Source organism: Trachurus japonicus, chromosome 14, assembly GCF_045865225.1.
Source record: "Trachurus japonicus isolate A0001 chromosome 14, Traja_1.0".
NCBI classification, from domain to species: Eukaryota; Metazoa; Chordata; class Actinopteri; order Carangiformes; family Carangidae; genus Trachurus; species Trachurus japonicus.
Window position 1 is genome coordinate 21,267,657 of NC_140920.1, and position 15,836 is coordinate 21,283,492.

General features: G+C 43.9%; 2 protein-coding genes across 3 annotated transcripts in view; one reads left to right on the forward strand and one right to left on the reverse strand.

Annotated features, from left to right (window-relative positions):
• Positions 1-15,836, reverse strand: part of rbm41 (RNA binding motif protein 41) — a 72,429-nt gene that overhangs the window by 44,437 nt on the left and 12,156 nt on the right. The window lies entirely within an intron of this gene.
• Positions 1-15,836, forward strand: part of klf8 (Kruppel like factor 8) — an 80,171-nt gene that overhangs the window by 37,884 nt on the left and 26,451 nt on the right. For both annotated transcript variants that reach the window (XM_085798328.1, XM_085798329.1), the window contains exon 2: positions 2,499-2,921. In XM_085798328.1, the coding sequence (XP_085654454.1) occupies positions 2,499-2,921 (423 nt within the window). The remainder of the gene's footprint in view (positions 1-2,498; positions 2,922-15,836) is intronic.

Consider the following 15,836-nt stretch of genomic DNA (forward strand, 5'->3'; position numbering starts at 1 on the left):
GGGTGCACAGCAGGGTCCCTTCCCTGGTGCAGACAGGAAGTAGACAGACTGAGTAGCATTTGAGAGTCTGTTGCATTTTGACAAAGAGATAGCAAAGGTGCGAGGTCATGTCACTGTCACTTCCTGTTTCTGTGTTTGCCGGTGCTCAGTCACAGTGGGCGACGCCACCGACACTCAGCCATGTGTAAATGTCCTGCAACGTGTCGGGGCTCAGCCTCTCAGCCTCCTCCACTACGACAACACCACTGAACTTCATGCGTTTGAGGCCGAGGAGCTGCAGGTGCTGACGAACAGATCTCGCTGTCAAAGTTTCCCTCTAAAACCGCACTGTTACAAAATTCCACTGAAGCGTCGCATGTAACCACGTTCCCATCAGCAACAGCTGAGCTCACAGGGGAAGATGAAAAAAAGAAAAAAGAATGAAGTGGAGGGGAAGTTGTTTTTTTTCTTTTTTTTTTTCTTTTACAACTTCCACCCGTGTAAAACAGCAGTGTTCAAGCTCTGGGTCACAACCCAGTGGTGGTCCACAGATAAAAAGATGAGCTGTGTGTGTGTTACTGCAGGAACAAGACAAGTTAGAGAGAAACTGAAAACAACAAAACGAGAATAACAATTTAAGGCAACTTGATTGATTGATTTATCAAATAATTGATCAACAGAAAATGAATCAAGTCCGAGTTCGGTATCTGATTGATCATATTTCAAAGACCCTCTGGTTTCAGCAACAGACGTGATAATTAGCTGCTTTTGTCTGTTTTATATCTCAGTTATTATGAATCATTTTAGGATTGAAACCATTTGGTGAAGATAAATTCAGTTATAAATGTAACATTAAGTCAATGAATATAGTCTAGTTCAGTTTAGTCTAGTGTGAAATATTTTTTTTTACCCTTTCGTTATTATATTATTGTTTAATACGGTCACTGTTATGTGGAAAATAAATGTGACTTTTCACATAATTATTCAGGAAAAAAATCAAATTCAGTCTGTTAAACTCCCCAATATTGAACTCTTATTTCACTTCATCCACTAAACTAGTGCTGTATTGCACTTTTTTGGCACTAGCTAGCTACTCAAATTTACGCTCTTCTTTGCTTGTTCATCATTTATTAGCCTACTTATCATTAACTTTATCATCTAAATCAGAATTTTGCCCGTTTTCATCAAGTGTTCTTGTGTGTATACTGTAGACTGTGTGTATCGACGTCTATCGTCTTTTGTTAAGTGACAAGATACTGTGGGTTCAAACAAAGACATTGAGTGTTTGTACTTCAGTTTTGATGTTGGCACTAACACCTGATCATTGTGATGATCGGTGGCATGTAAACTAGATATTTATCTCAGTGTTGGATTCAGAGGAAACCTTTGACTAGATGATTTATTGTACATGTGAGGATATTGTCACGGTGTTGCTCTTGAAAAGTCCCTAGTTTTCTTTTTAGCTGCAGTTGTGATAGAAATGTTAAATAAAATGTGTGAGAGAGAAAGTGGAGGAGAAGAAGAAGAGAAGGGGCGTGTTGCATTACTACAAGTGTGTGTTGAGTCGAGTCCCTCTGCCTTGGCACTCCCCACACCTCTCTCTCGCTCTCTCTCTCTGAGTGTGTGTGTGTGTGTGTGTGTGTGTCTTTTGCTGGGCTTCCAGAAAAGGGTGTGTCTGCCTGCCTGCTGCTGAAAGGGAGGGAGGGGTCAGTTCACGGCTACTCCTCCCTGCTCTCTCTCTCTCTCTCTCTGTTATTTCTCTTTCGCTCTCATTCCCTCAGTGGCAGCCTCAGGATTAGGCCTTTGTCTCTCTCCCTTCTCTCACTCTTCTCTCCCTCTTTAAATCTATATCTTTTCTTTTTTAAAACAGTGTGTGTGTGTTTGTGTGTGTGTGTGTGTGTGTGTTTTTACCCCCCTCCCTCCTCTCTGGTAGATTTTTGAGAGGGGGAGTTTTTCTTGAGCTGGCTTTCAGAGCAGAGGTAATGCTTCTTACCTCCAAACTCTAGCGTGCCATTTCCTGTCTTGCCTCCTCTCCTACCTGTCTTCCTTCCCCCACTTCCTCCTCCTCTTCTGTCCTTGTATATTTTCCCCTCTCTCTCTCTCTCTCTCTCTCTCTCTCTCTCTCTCTCTCTCTCTCTCTCTCTCTCTCTCTCTCTCTCTCTCTCTTTTTTAAAAAAAACAAAAACATTTCTCTTCTCTTCTTTTCCCCCTCCCTCCTCTCCCTCCCTTCTCAAATCCTTTAACAAATCCCCTCCTTCCAACCTCTCCCTCTGGCCTGGAAGTTTTGGCTTTCTTATACCTTGCTCTCACCCTTTCCTCCCCCCATTTTCCTCTGCTTTTCTCTGCTATTCACCCCCTCCCTTTTTTTTCCCCTCACCTACCCCTCTTATCACCTCCTCTCCTCTCATCCCTTCCTACACCCACCCACCATCCCTTCTAATCTTCTTCTCTTATTTGTCATCAATCTATCCTTCCTCCTCTCACCTTCTGTCTCCTCTTCTTCTCCTCCTCCTCTGCAGTGCCAGTCGACTCCTAAGCAGAAGAAGAATGCTGGCGGCGCCCAGAAGAAGCAGAGGAGCCCGGCCAAGCAGAGCGCCCTGACCCGAAAACAGCTACAACAACAACAGCAGCAGCAGCAGCAGCAGCAGCAGCAGCAGCAACAAGCGCCGCCATTGCCATCGTCATCACCTCTGCCACCTGCGGTCCAGGAAGAGGAGGAGAAGGAGGAGGAGCAAGTGACCAGGCCACAGCCACCGCAAAAGGAGGAGGAGGAGGAGGAATCAGGAGAGGAGGAGCGAGAGGAAGTGGCGAGGAAGTCTGTGAGGAAGAGGAAGAGAGGAAAGGAGGAGGAGAAGGAGGAGGAGGAGGAGGAGGAGGAGGAGGGCGGGACAGACATGCCCTCCATACAGATCAAACCAGAGCCAGAGGAGATGGAGTGCACGGTGAGGAGGGGCAGGGTGGATGGTGGTTGATGGGTGGATTGAGTTATGATAGTCAGGTGGGCAGGTGTGGCGTGGCATCACGGTTGGATGTGTTGGATCACGTCGAGTTCACGCAAGATTGGAATCAGGCAGACACCGGAGGAGGAAGTTAATACTCATCATGTCATCGCCAGGTTTAACTAATGACTCAGTGATTAACTAAGTATCAAAACATTGATACAGAGCTCTAACTTTAGAGAGGCAAATCCGGCAGCAAACATGGAGGCAGAAGCACGGCCTCCATTTTATACCACGGCGACATCCACACTAGCATGTTTAGTTTTAAAACTGTCACTTTTACTACATTTACTACTGTTTTCAAGGCTTTAAAGCAGAAGTAAGCGGAATATTTGTGTTAATGTGAGTCTTAAATAGTTGTATCTTCCGACAGCAATCACTTACATAGAGTGTTTGGTCTGAAACACAGGTCTGTCAGTCACTCTGCTCTGCTGTAAGCCGAGGAGAAAACTTTCCTTGTATCTTACAACCTTTATCCAATGAGGAGAGAGAACGGTATAAAGGGGCGGTCCTCTCTGTGTGTGCAGCCAAGGGATGCGCGTGAATGTGGTGACGTAGGGACGAGGGCCGGGACTGCTAACTCCATCTGCTAACAAGAAGTTAGCCAAAACCACCAGATTGCTTACTTCTGCTTTAAACAGAGATGCTGTGAATTTGAAAACTCCAGTTTTGTGTTTTCGAAACAGACACTTTGGATAAAGCGTTCATTTCCGTTCCATTCCCGGTCGTGTCTTATCTGTCCTGATGTAGCCTTCTCTCATTTGAAGCAACGTATATGACGAATTACAAGTGTCGCTTTATTTGCAGTCGTCTACATTCGCTTTTTTTGCCATTAGCATTCTTCATTCTCTGCAACTAAGCAACCAGTTGTAGAGTAGGCTGGCTACTTCCTGTTTCAGGCTTACCTGAATGGTCACATTTCAGGCACATTAGAGTGCAACTAAGATTAACTAAAATGGTCTTCTGGACAACAGCAATTTAAAATGAAAATGTTTCAGTATCTTACGGTCTGCTGTAGATGAGACAACATTGTTCACGTTACTTGATTTTAAAGAGACATTCTGCTGTCTGGTCTGGTGATATCAACAGGAGTGGTCACATGATCAGACAACCTGAGGTCAGCCCGGGTCATCTGGAAGACAAAGCAAAAGTCAGAGTTGTAGATTTAGTACCCAAACTGTGTTTTAGATATTAAGAAACACAGTTTACCGACGCCGTCCGGCTTCAGCTTTGACCTAACACATTTGCTGTCGTTGTGCACATCCAGTCCTCCTGTGCATGCAGCAATAGGGTTATTATTACATCATCATGGACAGAAATGATTGACAAGATGAAACAAGAAGTGTAAATATCAGAAACAAACACTGTTGTAGGATTACATGTCTGGATATCAAGTTTGTTCAGTTTCAACACTTTGAAACTGACACATGGAGCTCAGAGAAACTCATGTTATAGGCTGGTGTGACTAGGTTGAGATGTTTTATCTGACCAGGGTTGAAGTGGCCGTTCAGACCAAACACAGAGCTGCATTGGAGAAAAAAAACAAAAAAAAACAAGTGGGGGCTGTGCTGGTGGCGGCGTGTTGTTTCAGGCGCTGCTGAGACGATGAAACACAATCTAGGAAAGTAACAGATCTGTGGGTTAAGAGTCTTATCAGATGCCAAAACTCTGCAGAACGGTTTAGAAAGTTATAAGGGGGGATTGCACTGCTCTTAAAGGTCGTCACAGCGCCTCGATCACCAGGTAAACAGTAGAAGTACGGTGCTCACGTTACCACAAGTCTGTACCGTGTGTTGGAATGACAAATCTTGTGACGTCGAGTTTTGTTTGCGGCTTAAAAAGTCGACTCAAGTTCAGATTCGGTCTTTTCTAACCAGACCACCCCTCTGTTTGTTTTACTAGATCTGGATTTTTCCATGTAGAGTTGTTGTGTATGTCACATCCTGACCTATTTGGCTTTATTCACCTTTTTAAAAAAAAAATTACTTAGATCCATAACTCAGACGCTTTGTCTATAATAATTTAAGTTTTTCTTTTGTTTTTTCAGTTATTAGACGTCATTTTAGGATGAGCTGACAGCCCAGCGACGTCTTCATAGTAAATTCTTAAGGAAACAATCCCATTTAAATCCCTTCACATGCACCATAGTGCTCAATATTCAGTGCAAACATGTCAGTGACTAGTTGTCAATATTTCTCCTGAGCTTTACAGGTTTGTACAGGGTACGGTGTAGTGCTGCGGTTTGGTAGCAGTGTGTGTTCAATGTGAAGGACAACTCCCAGGTATTTGCCTTCTTTGAAAGGTCAGCTGCGAGTTCTGGCTTTCTTGTCTCGTGTGTTGGAATTTGGGTGTGAAACTTGTTACTGCCACATTTTTTTTGCAAAAAGAAAGACTCAGATCAAAAACAAGCTCATGTTGAATCAGCTACATTTCAATGGAATATTTTTTTTTGTCTGTTAAGTAAATTTAATATTTGAAAACCCGGCTGACAGACGTACGCAGAAAGTCCTCTAGCTCATGATTAGCTTCAGTGCTTGGTTCTGAACGGACCAAAATGATTGAAAACAAGGAGCTTTAGCTGCATATTAAAATATGAAATCATGTCTGTAGTTGTTAATTTGTGAAACTGGATCCTACCCAGTGATATGAACTCTGAACTATTTTTTAACAGCTTTGCTCGACCTTTACCAGTGTCTTAGTTTCATATTTGGAGGATGTTTTCACCACGCAGTGCCCAGTGATGTGAGAGTTTGAGATAATTCATCACCATGACACAGATGCATCAGTCACCAGCCATTGCTTCTCTTGATAATTCAGAATTAGCTGCTATTTGATTGAGAGAGAGATGCTAGAGGTTTCCAATGAATGAGAGCAGAGTGGATGTGGATGACCGATAGGAAGGGAAGGATGGGGCGAAATGGAAACCGTTGGCAGTGGATTGGTGGGTGGATCCCAGAATGAAGGATGAAGGGATGATGGATGTAGATCTGGAGATAGATGGAGTGAAGGGAGTGCAGGAGAAGAATTGATGGAGGAGTGATGGATAGAGGAAATATGTACAGAGAAGAGGGTGAGAGGAGGATGAGCCGGGGGTGGGATTTGGCCAGGTGTGGTGGTGCATTGATGAGAAAGAGGAGAAAAGTGGAGGTAGCTGTCATTAAAGTAATCCTCAGTTTTTCTTCCTATGTGATCTCTTGGTGCAGCTAAAGCAGATTCTTCTTCCTCTGCTGCTTTTTCTTCTTCCAAACAAACCTGGATTATAAAGTCTGACATTTCCTGTGCAGCTCAGCAGGAAGAAGGAACGATACCTTGTGTTATCTTTGCAGATCAGAAAGAAAAAGCTTTCTCTTAATTCCTTTTTCTTTTCACTTATCAATGGTTTAGTCTATAAAAGGTCAGAGAATTAAGAAAAAATGCCTTCTGCATTTTTTTCCCAGAGGCCTGGATGACATCATTGTTGGGTTTGTTTACTGCAGTCAACAGTCATAAATCCTAAAAATATCAATTTTACAAAAGAATGAAAGTGGAAAATTCTCTGATTTGACAACCGGAGCATGTTTGGTATTTTCATCAATTAGACTCAGATTTCCATGTTAGCACGTTTCTAACTTTGGGGGGGCACTGATTCTATAGGACTTAAACAGCAGGTTCAGCAGTTCCCAGACCAGTGGGAAATCTTTGGACATTAAAAGTGAATGAGACCTTCCTGCTGGAGAGCCTTTAAGCAAAGCTTTTAACCTCCCAGGGATTCCAGCAGCAGTGAATGAATTAATTGAACTGTGAGAACGTGAAGTGAAAAAAAAGACTTGTGACCTCTGGCTGGCTTCCCTGGATATATAAAGATGACAGGATATATTAAGATCATGATGACTCTTTGCTCTGTCAACATGGAGTCAAGAAAATAGGGGAGCAGGAGCAGGAGGAGAAGGAGCGGGTAATCCAGATAGAAAAAAAACATAGAAAGTCATAAAACACTTTTTTTAAGGACAAACCCTTCACTCGGTCTCACATGACGCGGAGTGTGTTGACATTTTCGGTTTTTGCATTTGAAGCAGCGAAGTTGACCTCTTGTTTGTTTTCACCCTGATTGACTTTCAGGGAGCGTATCAGTAGAACAGGGCCCGGGAAACAAATAGCCTGGAGGTCAGAGGTCACGGCAGCACCAAAGCACCATGACAAGAGGCTGTGTGAATCACTCGGAGGAGAAAGGCGTCTCAAGAAACCAAACCCCTGCTCGGGTCGCACATCGGCTGGTTTTTATCTCTTAGGATCAAACTATTTTAGTTTGACTGTTTTGCTATTAAATGAAACTAATCTGGAGCAAGGAGCCGCACAGTGATTTACACAGCATCAGGGAGTATCTGTACAGTGAGGGGAGGCCTGGCCTTGTTTTTCTTTTATTTTCACTGATACACTTTCTGAGAGTTTGAGCAGCACAAATCAACGTCAGCATTTTCTCAGAGGAACAAAATATTTAGTTGCACTTTCAGCAGTTGGCGTCAATATTTAGTTTGTGTGAAACTACAGCAGATCAATCAAATCGAATCAACTTTCATTGTTCAATTAATGACATGATCAAATTTTGTTATGATTGTAGATAATGAATATAGTCCTACCCAGACACAATTAGGAAGGGACTATGGTTGTTGGTTAAAAATCAGTTTACTACATTTAATAACATATATTTTTTTCTTTTTTTCCTGTCCTGACAAATTTACAAGTGAAATGAATTCAGACTTCCAGAGCTGATAATTGCTGGAATCCAACCTCAATAGACTTCTTAGCTGTGCATCTGGTAAGTTTGGTATAGATTAGTTCGCTTCATTTGTTCCTGTAATAATAATTAAAAAGAAAAAAAAACAAGATTGTGATTTTGTCTACTACTAACTAAATATCAAGGCCTACTTGAAAACCAGTGGTTCCTGACAATGAGTCCCATGATGAATCTGCAGGGCCACCAAACGACTACTGATAAGTAAAAAAAAAAAGTTAAAAATAAAAACAGACACAGAAAGTTGGTCTTTAATTCCCCCAAACTATTCCATTAAATTATGGTTAAACAGCCAGGATTAGGAAAACCTGTTTAATTGCGGTCATGTCTGCAGCGTACGAAAGCGTTATAATTGGACATGTACAGACATGGTACACGGAACTGACGTACACTAATATGTAGTATCAAGACACTTCCATAAGTTGGATTGAAATGTTGTCAAGCTTGGGTTATACTTGTGTGTGGTTTGAACAGGATGATTGTAACCATAAATGCTGAGGTCACAGACATGTTTCTAGCTGCAGTGTTGAGCTGATTGTTGGGTTCATGTATCCTGTTATAATGGGAGCTGGAGGAGGTTATATAGAATAAAGGGTGTGAAAAGTAATGATAAGGTGAGGCCTGTCACAGGCACAGGCGCCATTAACCTGGCCTAGATATGGAGGAAGGAGGGAAGGGTGTTGTCAGCTTGATGGGTGAGGTATGAAGAGAGGAAGCAGAGAGGGGAAAGAGAGGAGATGGGGGGAGAAAAAAAGAAATGATTTGATGGTGAACAGATATGACCAAAAAGTGCGGACGCAGAGAGGTGAGATATAAGGTGGAGAGGGTGTGGACGTTCAGATAAGGACAGGCTGCACTGCAGGATTAGGGCGGCTGTTAATTGGTGCTCTCTGTTGGGGTTTCGCCACAGTTTTTCTTTTTACTCTGAAAGATGTTACCTCTGGTTGTCTTTAGGAACGCTCACAATGCTCTCTGTCCAAATGAAGAGGTTTTATTTTGTTCATCCCCCAACAAATCTCAGTTGATCCTTATAGGGTCCAAATGGTGAACATCAGCTGTTTGGGAGTTTGGCTTAGAGATGAAAAGACGCACCTAAACCAACAGCAGAACACATTATTTATCCTGAGGTGGCTTGCTGATACTTAATCACCACAGGATCCAGAAGTTCAATTTAGTATTCAAACTTCAGAAATTGGTCTATAAATGAATATAATAACAATGCATTTTTGCATATCTAATCAATTCTGCAAGTATTACTTGTAGATTCCAGTGCATATGCAGGGCCAGCCAGAAAAGTACAGTAGGCTAGTCCTTATTCTGAGTCCTGAGGAAATCAATACTAGAGGTTGGTAAGGGAGAAATTATGAATATTGTGGTTCAGTAGTTACACTTCTTTACTCCAGGAGCTTCATTGATGGCAGCATTCTGGTCAGAGGGTTCAACTCTTCAGCCTGGAGCGGTGACAGGTGTTCACAAAACTGTCAAAACTGACTGATTTGGCCCCTTTTTGTAATTCCAGGGAAAACGGCCATAACATCAGCCACAGTTAGCTGGACCCACAGTGAATGCATGGCAACACTGGAAGGTGTTTATTATCCTGTTATCTTGAGATGTGCCAAGGAGGTTTCATGACACCATGTGATGAGATTCCTCCGGCCTGTAGTTATCCATACAGCGGGCAGCCGGGCACAGACCTTCAGTGGAGTGTGGTGCTTGTGCTTTGAGAGAATGTGGGATAGGCAGAGGTGGCTGTTAGCAGGGAGTGGTGTGTTGGGAGGGGAGGTTGGAGGTGAAGTTAATAGGTAAGTCGCATGCTGTAGCGTCCATGGAGGTTTTGGTGTTTGTGAATGGAGTTAAACCGGGCTTAAAACGGGGATTAAGCTAAACCTCTATGGCAGGGCAACTTTGTGTGGAAATAAGAGTGTTTGGAGAAATAATTAAATAGTAAAGGCATGGTTTATAACAGTGAGAAGAACTCTCTGTCGCATTTGAAGAGGCTGATGATTTCAATTTAGTTTACTTCAAGTTGGCAGTTTTTACCTTAAGTGGTTATTTCTCATATGTCTTTTTTGTTAAAGTAACATTGCAGAGTTTTTCGGCCTTAAAATAATGTTTCCAGACTCATTGCAATGGTAGAAAAATGGTTAATAGGATGAATGGTGCTGCCGCTGCAGCCTGAGCCGGGTCGCGTCGGCTGAAACTGCACTATGTAACTTCCCTGCACGGGTACGAATCACCGCCCCCCCTCCTCCCCCCCTTCCTCCCCCCCTCCCCTCTGCGTTGAGGGAGAGACGTGGTGGGTAAAAGCGAAACTTACGGTTCCCCTCCGGTCGTTGTCGTTGTCGCCGCCGCCGCTGCCGCCGCTGCCGCCCCCCCACCCCACACACCCCCTCCTCCCCTCCCCCGACCACCCGCCACACAGTCTCCTTGCAAACATGTGGGAAATACTGTCGTTTATTAATGGGAATAAACGCTGGATGCGCTGGCTGATAAGTTTCGTTTTCGTTTTTCCCCCTATAGCGCTTCTCAACCGGATGGTGGAAGCACTGAGCTGAAACTCCGCAATGTTGCTTTAACTTTTTAACTGGTTTGATGCAAAACTGTGATTTTGATTAGTGTTCATCTCTCTGCATTGGTTGGAAAGTATAAAGAGTAGGAATAAACCAATTTTTTTAAACATAATCTACCAAGGTTAAGCATTTTTTAAACAATAATCAGGTTTGTTTTGATATATGCTGCTCTGTGTTTAAAATGTTTTCAATTTGTGCCAACTCCATCTTTGACATTTTCAAACCTTATCTTAAGGCGACAGATAGAGTTGGATCAAACCTGACGCGACACCAGTCACACTGAGAAGCCAATTACATTTCGCCTGCGGGCTTTGTCATCACACAATTCAAACATCGTCTGTTTCTGTTAGAAATAATAAATGTTTCAAAATGTAAATAGAAAAAGCAATATGGTTTGTGGAGTTCCCCAAGGCTTAATATTTGGGCCTCTTCCTCTGAATTGAAATTTATTCCTGGCTCTTTTGTGTGGGTTTCTGATCACAGCAACAACAATCAACACAGAAATTTCATATACTCTAATGTGATAACACATGTTGTTTCTTGTATTTGTAAGTTTTCTGCCAGTCTTTCTAAAAAGAAATACACAATAATATAAACACTTAAATTGTGTCCAAAGTTCATAGTTTGTTATATATGAACAGCTTTTTAGTTTTGTTGTAGATACTGTCACTGTTTGGCTGTATTATGCCAATACTCATATCTTTGAAGGTTTATTTTGCCATGTTTCCACTGATTCAGTGATTCATTTTTTATCAAGCGTCTCAGCTGATCATTTATTTAGCTGACGCCAGGATCTGACAAACAGAAAGTCTAATGTCAGGCTGCAGCGTTGGGTATCAGGGTGGAGACTGTCCTGTAATTCACCTGCTGTTGGAAAAATAATCTCCACGTTCGCTGAAAACATCTTCGATTTCAAACCGAAAACAGCTTTAATGTCGGTGTATTCACATGAGGCTGCGAGGGTCGAGGGCTGGGGGGAGGGGGCCGGTAGAGCCCTATGTGTGTAAGTGCATTTGTGTTGTGTTGTGGCATGGTGTGGTTTGGGTTAGTGAAGGGTGGGGGCTGGGTGGAGTAGTATTGCGTAAGGCATCATTTAGCAGAGGGAGGGTGTGTGTGTGTGTGTGTGTGTGTGTGTGCTGACCACACCTCTGTGACTGCCTCGAACAGAGGGGAGTGGAGTTTCCTGTCCAAAGATAAAGTCTCCAGGAAGCAGATCCTCCTGGTATTCGCTCCACTGGGAACCTACAGGCACTTAAACCCCTCACATCCTACTTAATGTTACATGTCTTGTCTTAACTCTAGGTCCGTCTTATCACCTCTAACATGACTCGTGTGGATCAACACATCCAAGATTAAAACACGATTATTTGTAATCTGCAGATTTCTTTCTCTGTATAGAGATTAATTATTTAGCCTATGAAATGCAAAAAAAGACTGTTACTGGGTGATTAAAGGGATAGTTCAACATTTTGGCAAATTGGCCATAATTGTGCCATAGTGCCATAATTGCTATAGTCATAGCAGTAGGTTCGTTACCTTTATTTGTCGGTGCAAGCTATTTTTAGAACGGTGGAGCGGAGCGGCAGGCTGCTCAGAGCTACGCTACGGAGGCTCATGGGATTTCTTGGTTTCCCTCATCAAACTCATCAAATACACAATCCAACAACTCCAAAACGCTCTGGTGGACAAGTTGTGACCTGCACATTCACCACGCTATGAGATAATAATGGAATGTTACGAAACAGAGCCATTTTCGAGGTAAATACAGAGACTGCTTGCTGAAAAACTGTCCCTGAACGCAACGTGCATCAATGGTTTTGCATGAATTTCCCTCTAAAACAGCTCTGTCTCGTAATGTTCCATCATTATCTCATAGCGTGGTGAATGTGCACGTCACAACTTGTCCACTAGAGTGTTTTGGAGTTGTTGGATTGTGTATTTGATGAGTTTGATGAGGGAAACCAAGAAATCCCATGGGCCTCCGTATCGTAGCTCTGAGCAGGATTGACTTTATTGACTTTATTATTAACGATGTTTGGACATAACTTGTGTCTTTTGAGTGATGACCCCCAACAGCAGCTCCTGGAAGGCAGAGAGCTGGTTGCAGACAGAGCGCATGGGGGTCACAGATGAAACGGTGTAGCACGGTGGACACTATAGAGGTCACAGACAGTCGTACGTCAGAGTGATGGAAGAGAGTTCAGGAGGTGGAGGTGGCCACAGTGCAGTGGAGGGAAATGCCTTGCTCAAAAGCAGCAGGTCAGACAGTCACCAGAACGAGGAGCTGGTTGAACACGGCTCATACAACTCAGCTTTTGTTTTTCGTGTGTTTTTCAGAACGAGGTCAAAGGTCACGCTGTGGCCTTGTTTACTGGTTTCTAAAAGTTGGACTCTTTCTCTCTTCAATCTTCCTCTCTCTCTCTCTCTCTCTCTCTCTCTCTCTCTTTCTCTCTCTCTCACACACTATCTTATCTCATCTCCCTTTTTCCCGCCATTCTTCATCCTCTGGTTCTTTCAACACACTCTTCCTCTCTCCTGTTTCCCCTTTCTTTCTCCACTCTCTCTCTCTCTCTCTCCCTCTGTCCTGTCTCCTCTTTCTTTCTCCACTCTCTCTCTCTCTCTCTCTCTCTCCCTCTGTCCTGTCTCCTCTTTCTTTCTCCACTCTCTCTCTCTCTCTCTCTCTCCCTCTCGCCCTAATAGGATATGTCGAGGGAGGCACTGCTTCCGCTCGCCCCGTCACCATGGCAACCACGGCTCTGGCGGGAGTTGCCGAAAAGACTGTGTAGCCTGACCCCCCCCCCCCCCCCCTCCTCTTCCTCCTCCACCTTTCCACCCCCCACCCCACCCAGCCCCACCCTCCCACCTCACTTCTCCCTCTCTGTCTCTCTACCTCTCGCTCTCTCCCTGCCCCCTTCTCACTCTCCCTCTCTCTCCCTTTCTAACTCACCACTTCAGCCAAAGGCGCGCGCACACACACACACACACACACACACACACACACACACACACACACACACACACACACACTGAATACCTGCCAGCACAGCACAGTGAATAGCCCTGTAATCTCTCTCTTTCTCTTTCCGTCTCTCTCTCTCACTCTTTCTGTCTCACAAATACACACACAAACACACAATGAGGTCCTCTGTGCATGTGTATGTGTGTGTGTGTGGATGTGTGTCACTGATGTATGCACATAAACAAGTCAGTTGTCCTCCAGCAAACAGGAGCAGTCATGCACAAAGACAGGCCACAACACATACACACATGTGCATGCACTCTGTTACTGTGTGTGTGTGTGTGTGTGTGTGTATGTATGTGAGAGAGAGAGAATGAGAGACATAAGAGGTTAGAGGCCTATTTACTGTGCTTTTGCCAGGAGGGCTTTGCTAGCATGAGTGTTAGTCAGTGTGCGTGTGTTTGTGCGTGCGTCCATTCATGTGTGTGTCTGTGCATGCGTGTGTCTATGTTCGGAGCATTCAATCCATTCAGAGGACAGCACATTCACAATTTTGGGATGCAGGGGGGGAGAGAGGGAGAGAGAGAGAGATGTTGTGGGGGGAGAGGAGCTGAAGGCATTGCAGATATTGGACGGGTGCAGTTTCCTCTGCTGGTGCAGGATGATGATGTCATTGTTGGCAGCCCACTTCCTCCACAGTGGAGCTTCCAGGAAGTAAAAAACAAAACAAAAAACAGCTGCTCTTGTTTGGGACAGGAAACTGATGCGACTTTATTCAGAGCTGATGGTCCAGTCCATTAAGCAGGTCGGCCGATGTTTAACACTGATATCACACATCACGTCGTCTCGAGCGCACAATGAAGTGACACAGATGTATGAGTGATGGTGCTTTTGTTGGATCGCCTCTCCTGCTGCAGCGCTAAGACGCCGGTCAGCTGCTTCAATAGCTCCACAAAGCCCCTCCCCTCCCCCCTCACCTCACCTTTACAATGTTGGCTTCTTGAACACCATGTTTCCAATTCATTACACAGCTGCAACATACGAGTGCAACACCAGGAATGTCCTCTAAGGAGAGGCTGGAGGCAGTTATCACCATTTTCACACCGTTATTGTGCACCCCCCACCCACGCATACTACAGCTTTGACCCCACCTTCCACTGTGGCTGTTGAGAGCACACGAAAACATTTAGATTTTGTCTTCTTTTCATTCATTTCAGACCGTAAATGCTGCTGACAGGCTTCAAAAATACAGTACGACGTGAGGTATTCAGGTTCTGTCCTGACATGGAAAACAATAGTGGAACATGACACCTTTATTGAAGTGATGCTGGTATGATGTCAGTGTGACGTCTTCGCCCTGTCTTTTTTTGTTGCGAGATACAAGTGTCACGCATGACAAATAGGAAATATCTCTAGATCACGTGATGCAGCTGCAGGGCACGACATACAGGCAGAGTATCTGCTCTAACCCGTTGAAATGGGCGCCAAAATGAAAGCCAAGCATCCCATAGTCATCACGCACATTCCACCTATACATTGTGTTTGCTTTCTACATTTACAATGAATTATGTCTCAGAAACTTTTATCTATAACAACTTAGAGGTGAGGGACAACTGACAACAAAGTTGTCATTTGTTTGCGAGCAGCACTGATTACATCCTATTCCTATTCCTTCGCGCGCCAAGAGTGCACCTGGAGAATTTGAATGACCCTCGATATAGCAGAGGAAGGCCCAGCCCTAATGCTAGCATAGGTTATGCTGGCTGTCACCGGGGAATTCCCACGACGTAAACAAAGGTGACGTTCGATGAATTCATGAGCAAAAGAGTTGAATGTGACATCACTGATTAGTTTGTTGTTGTTGTTGTCTGACCTCATTTCACAATGAAACTTTCAACTGTTCTTAGTTGTGTTGTGCAGGGACAGATACTCCGTGTTAATGTGTGAGGAGTTGCAACACGAGCGAGGGACCTGCAGAAACACAGGAGACGCCACCAGATAGCCATCAGCCGCCAGAGTGCAAATGCATTGTTGTGAGTGGCCGCACTGGAAGGCAGAGCGGGAGATGCACACAACTCATGTATTCTTCAGATAAGAGCTGCAAACAGTTTTCTAGAAGCAGCTGTGGCTGAAATGATAAGAAGATTAAATTGAAGACAAGAGACATAATCTTATAGTGACAACATTTTTTTGTTTTTGTTTAGGTGTTTCGTTTTTAAATCTTAAAATCGGTATGAGTTTCTAATGCTTTTTATTTCCCTAGTGTTTTTTAATCTCAAGGCCACTTTGCACGGTCTAATAAGTTCAATATTAGAGCTGTAAATCAATAATTAATCATCTCTCTGATGTTTAATAATGATTATTGCGATATCACAGTGATGTCTATCAGATATATGTGATAATATAAAAGCCACCACCATGCATGGGCGTAGGGGCATTACATCCATTCATGGTGAACTGTGGGAGGTGTGTGTGCGTGTGTGTGTGTGTGCGTGTGTGCGTGCATGCGTGCGTGTGTGTGCGGGCGCCTGGTTCTGCTGTGATTGAGATTATAAAAT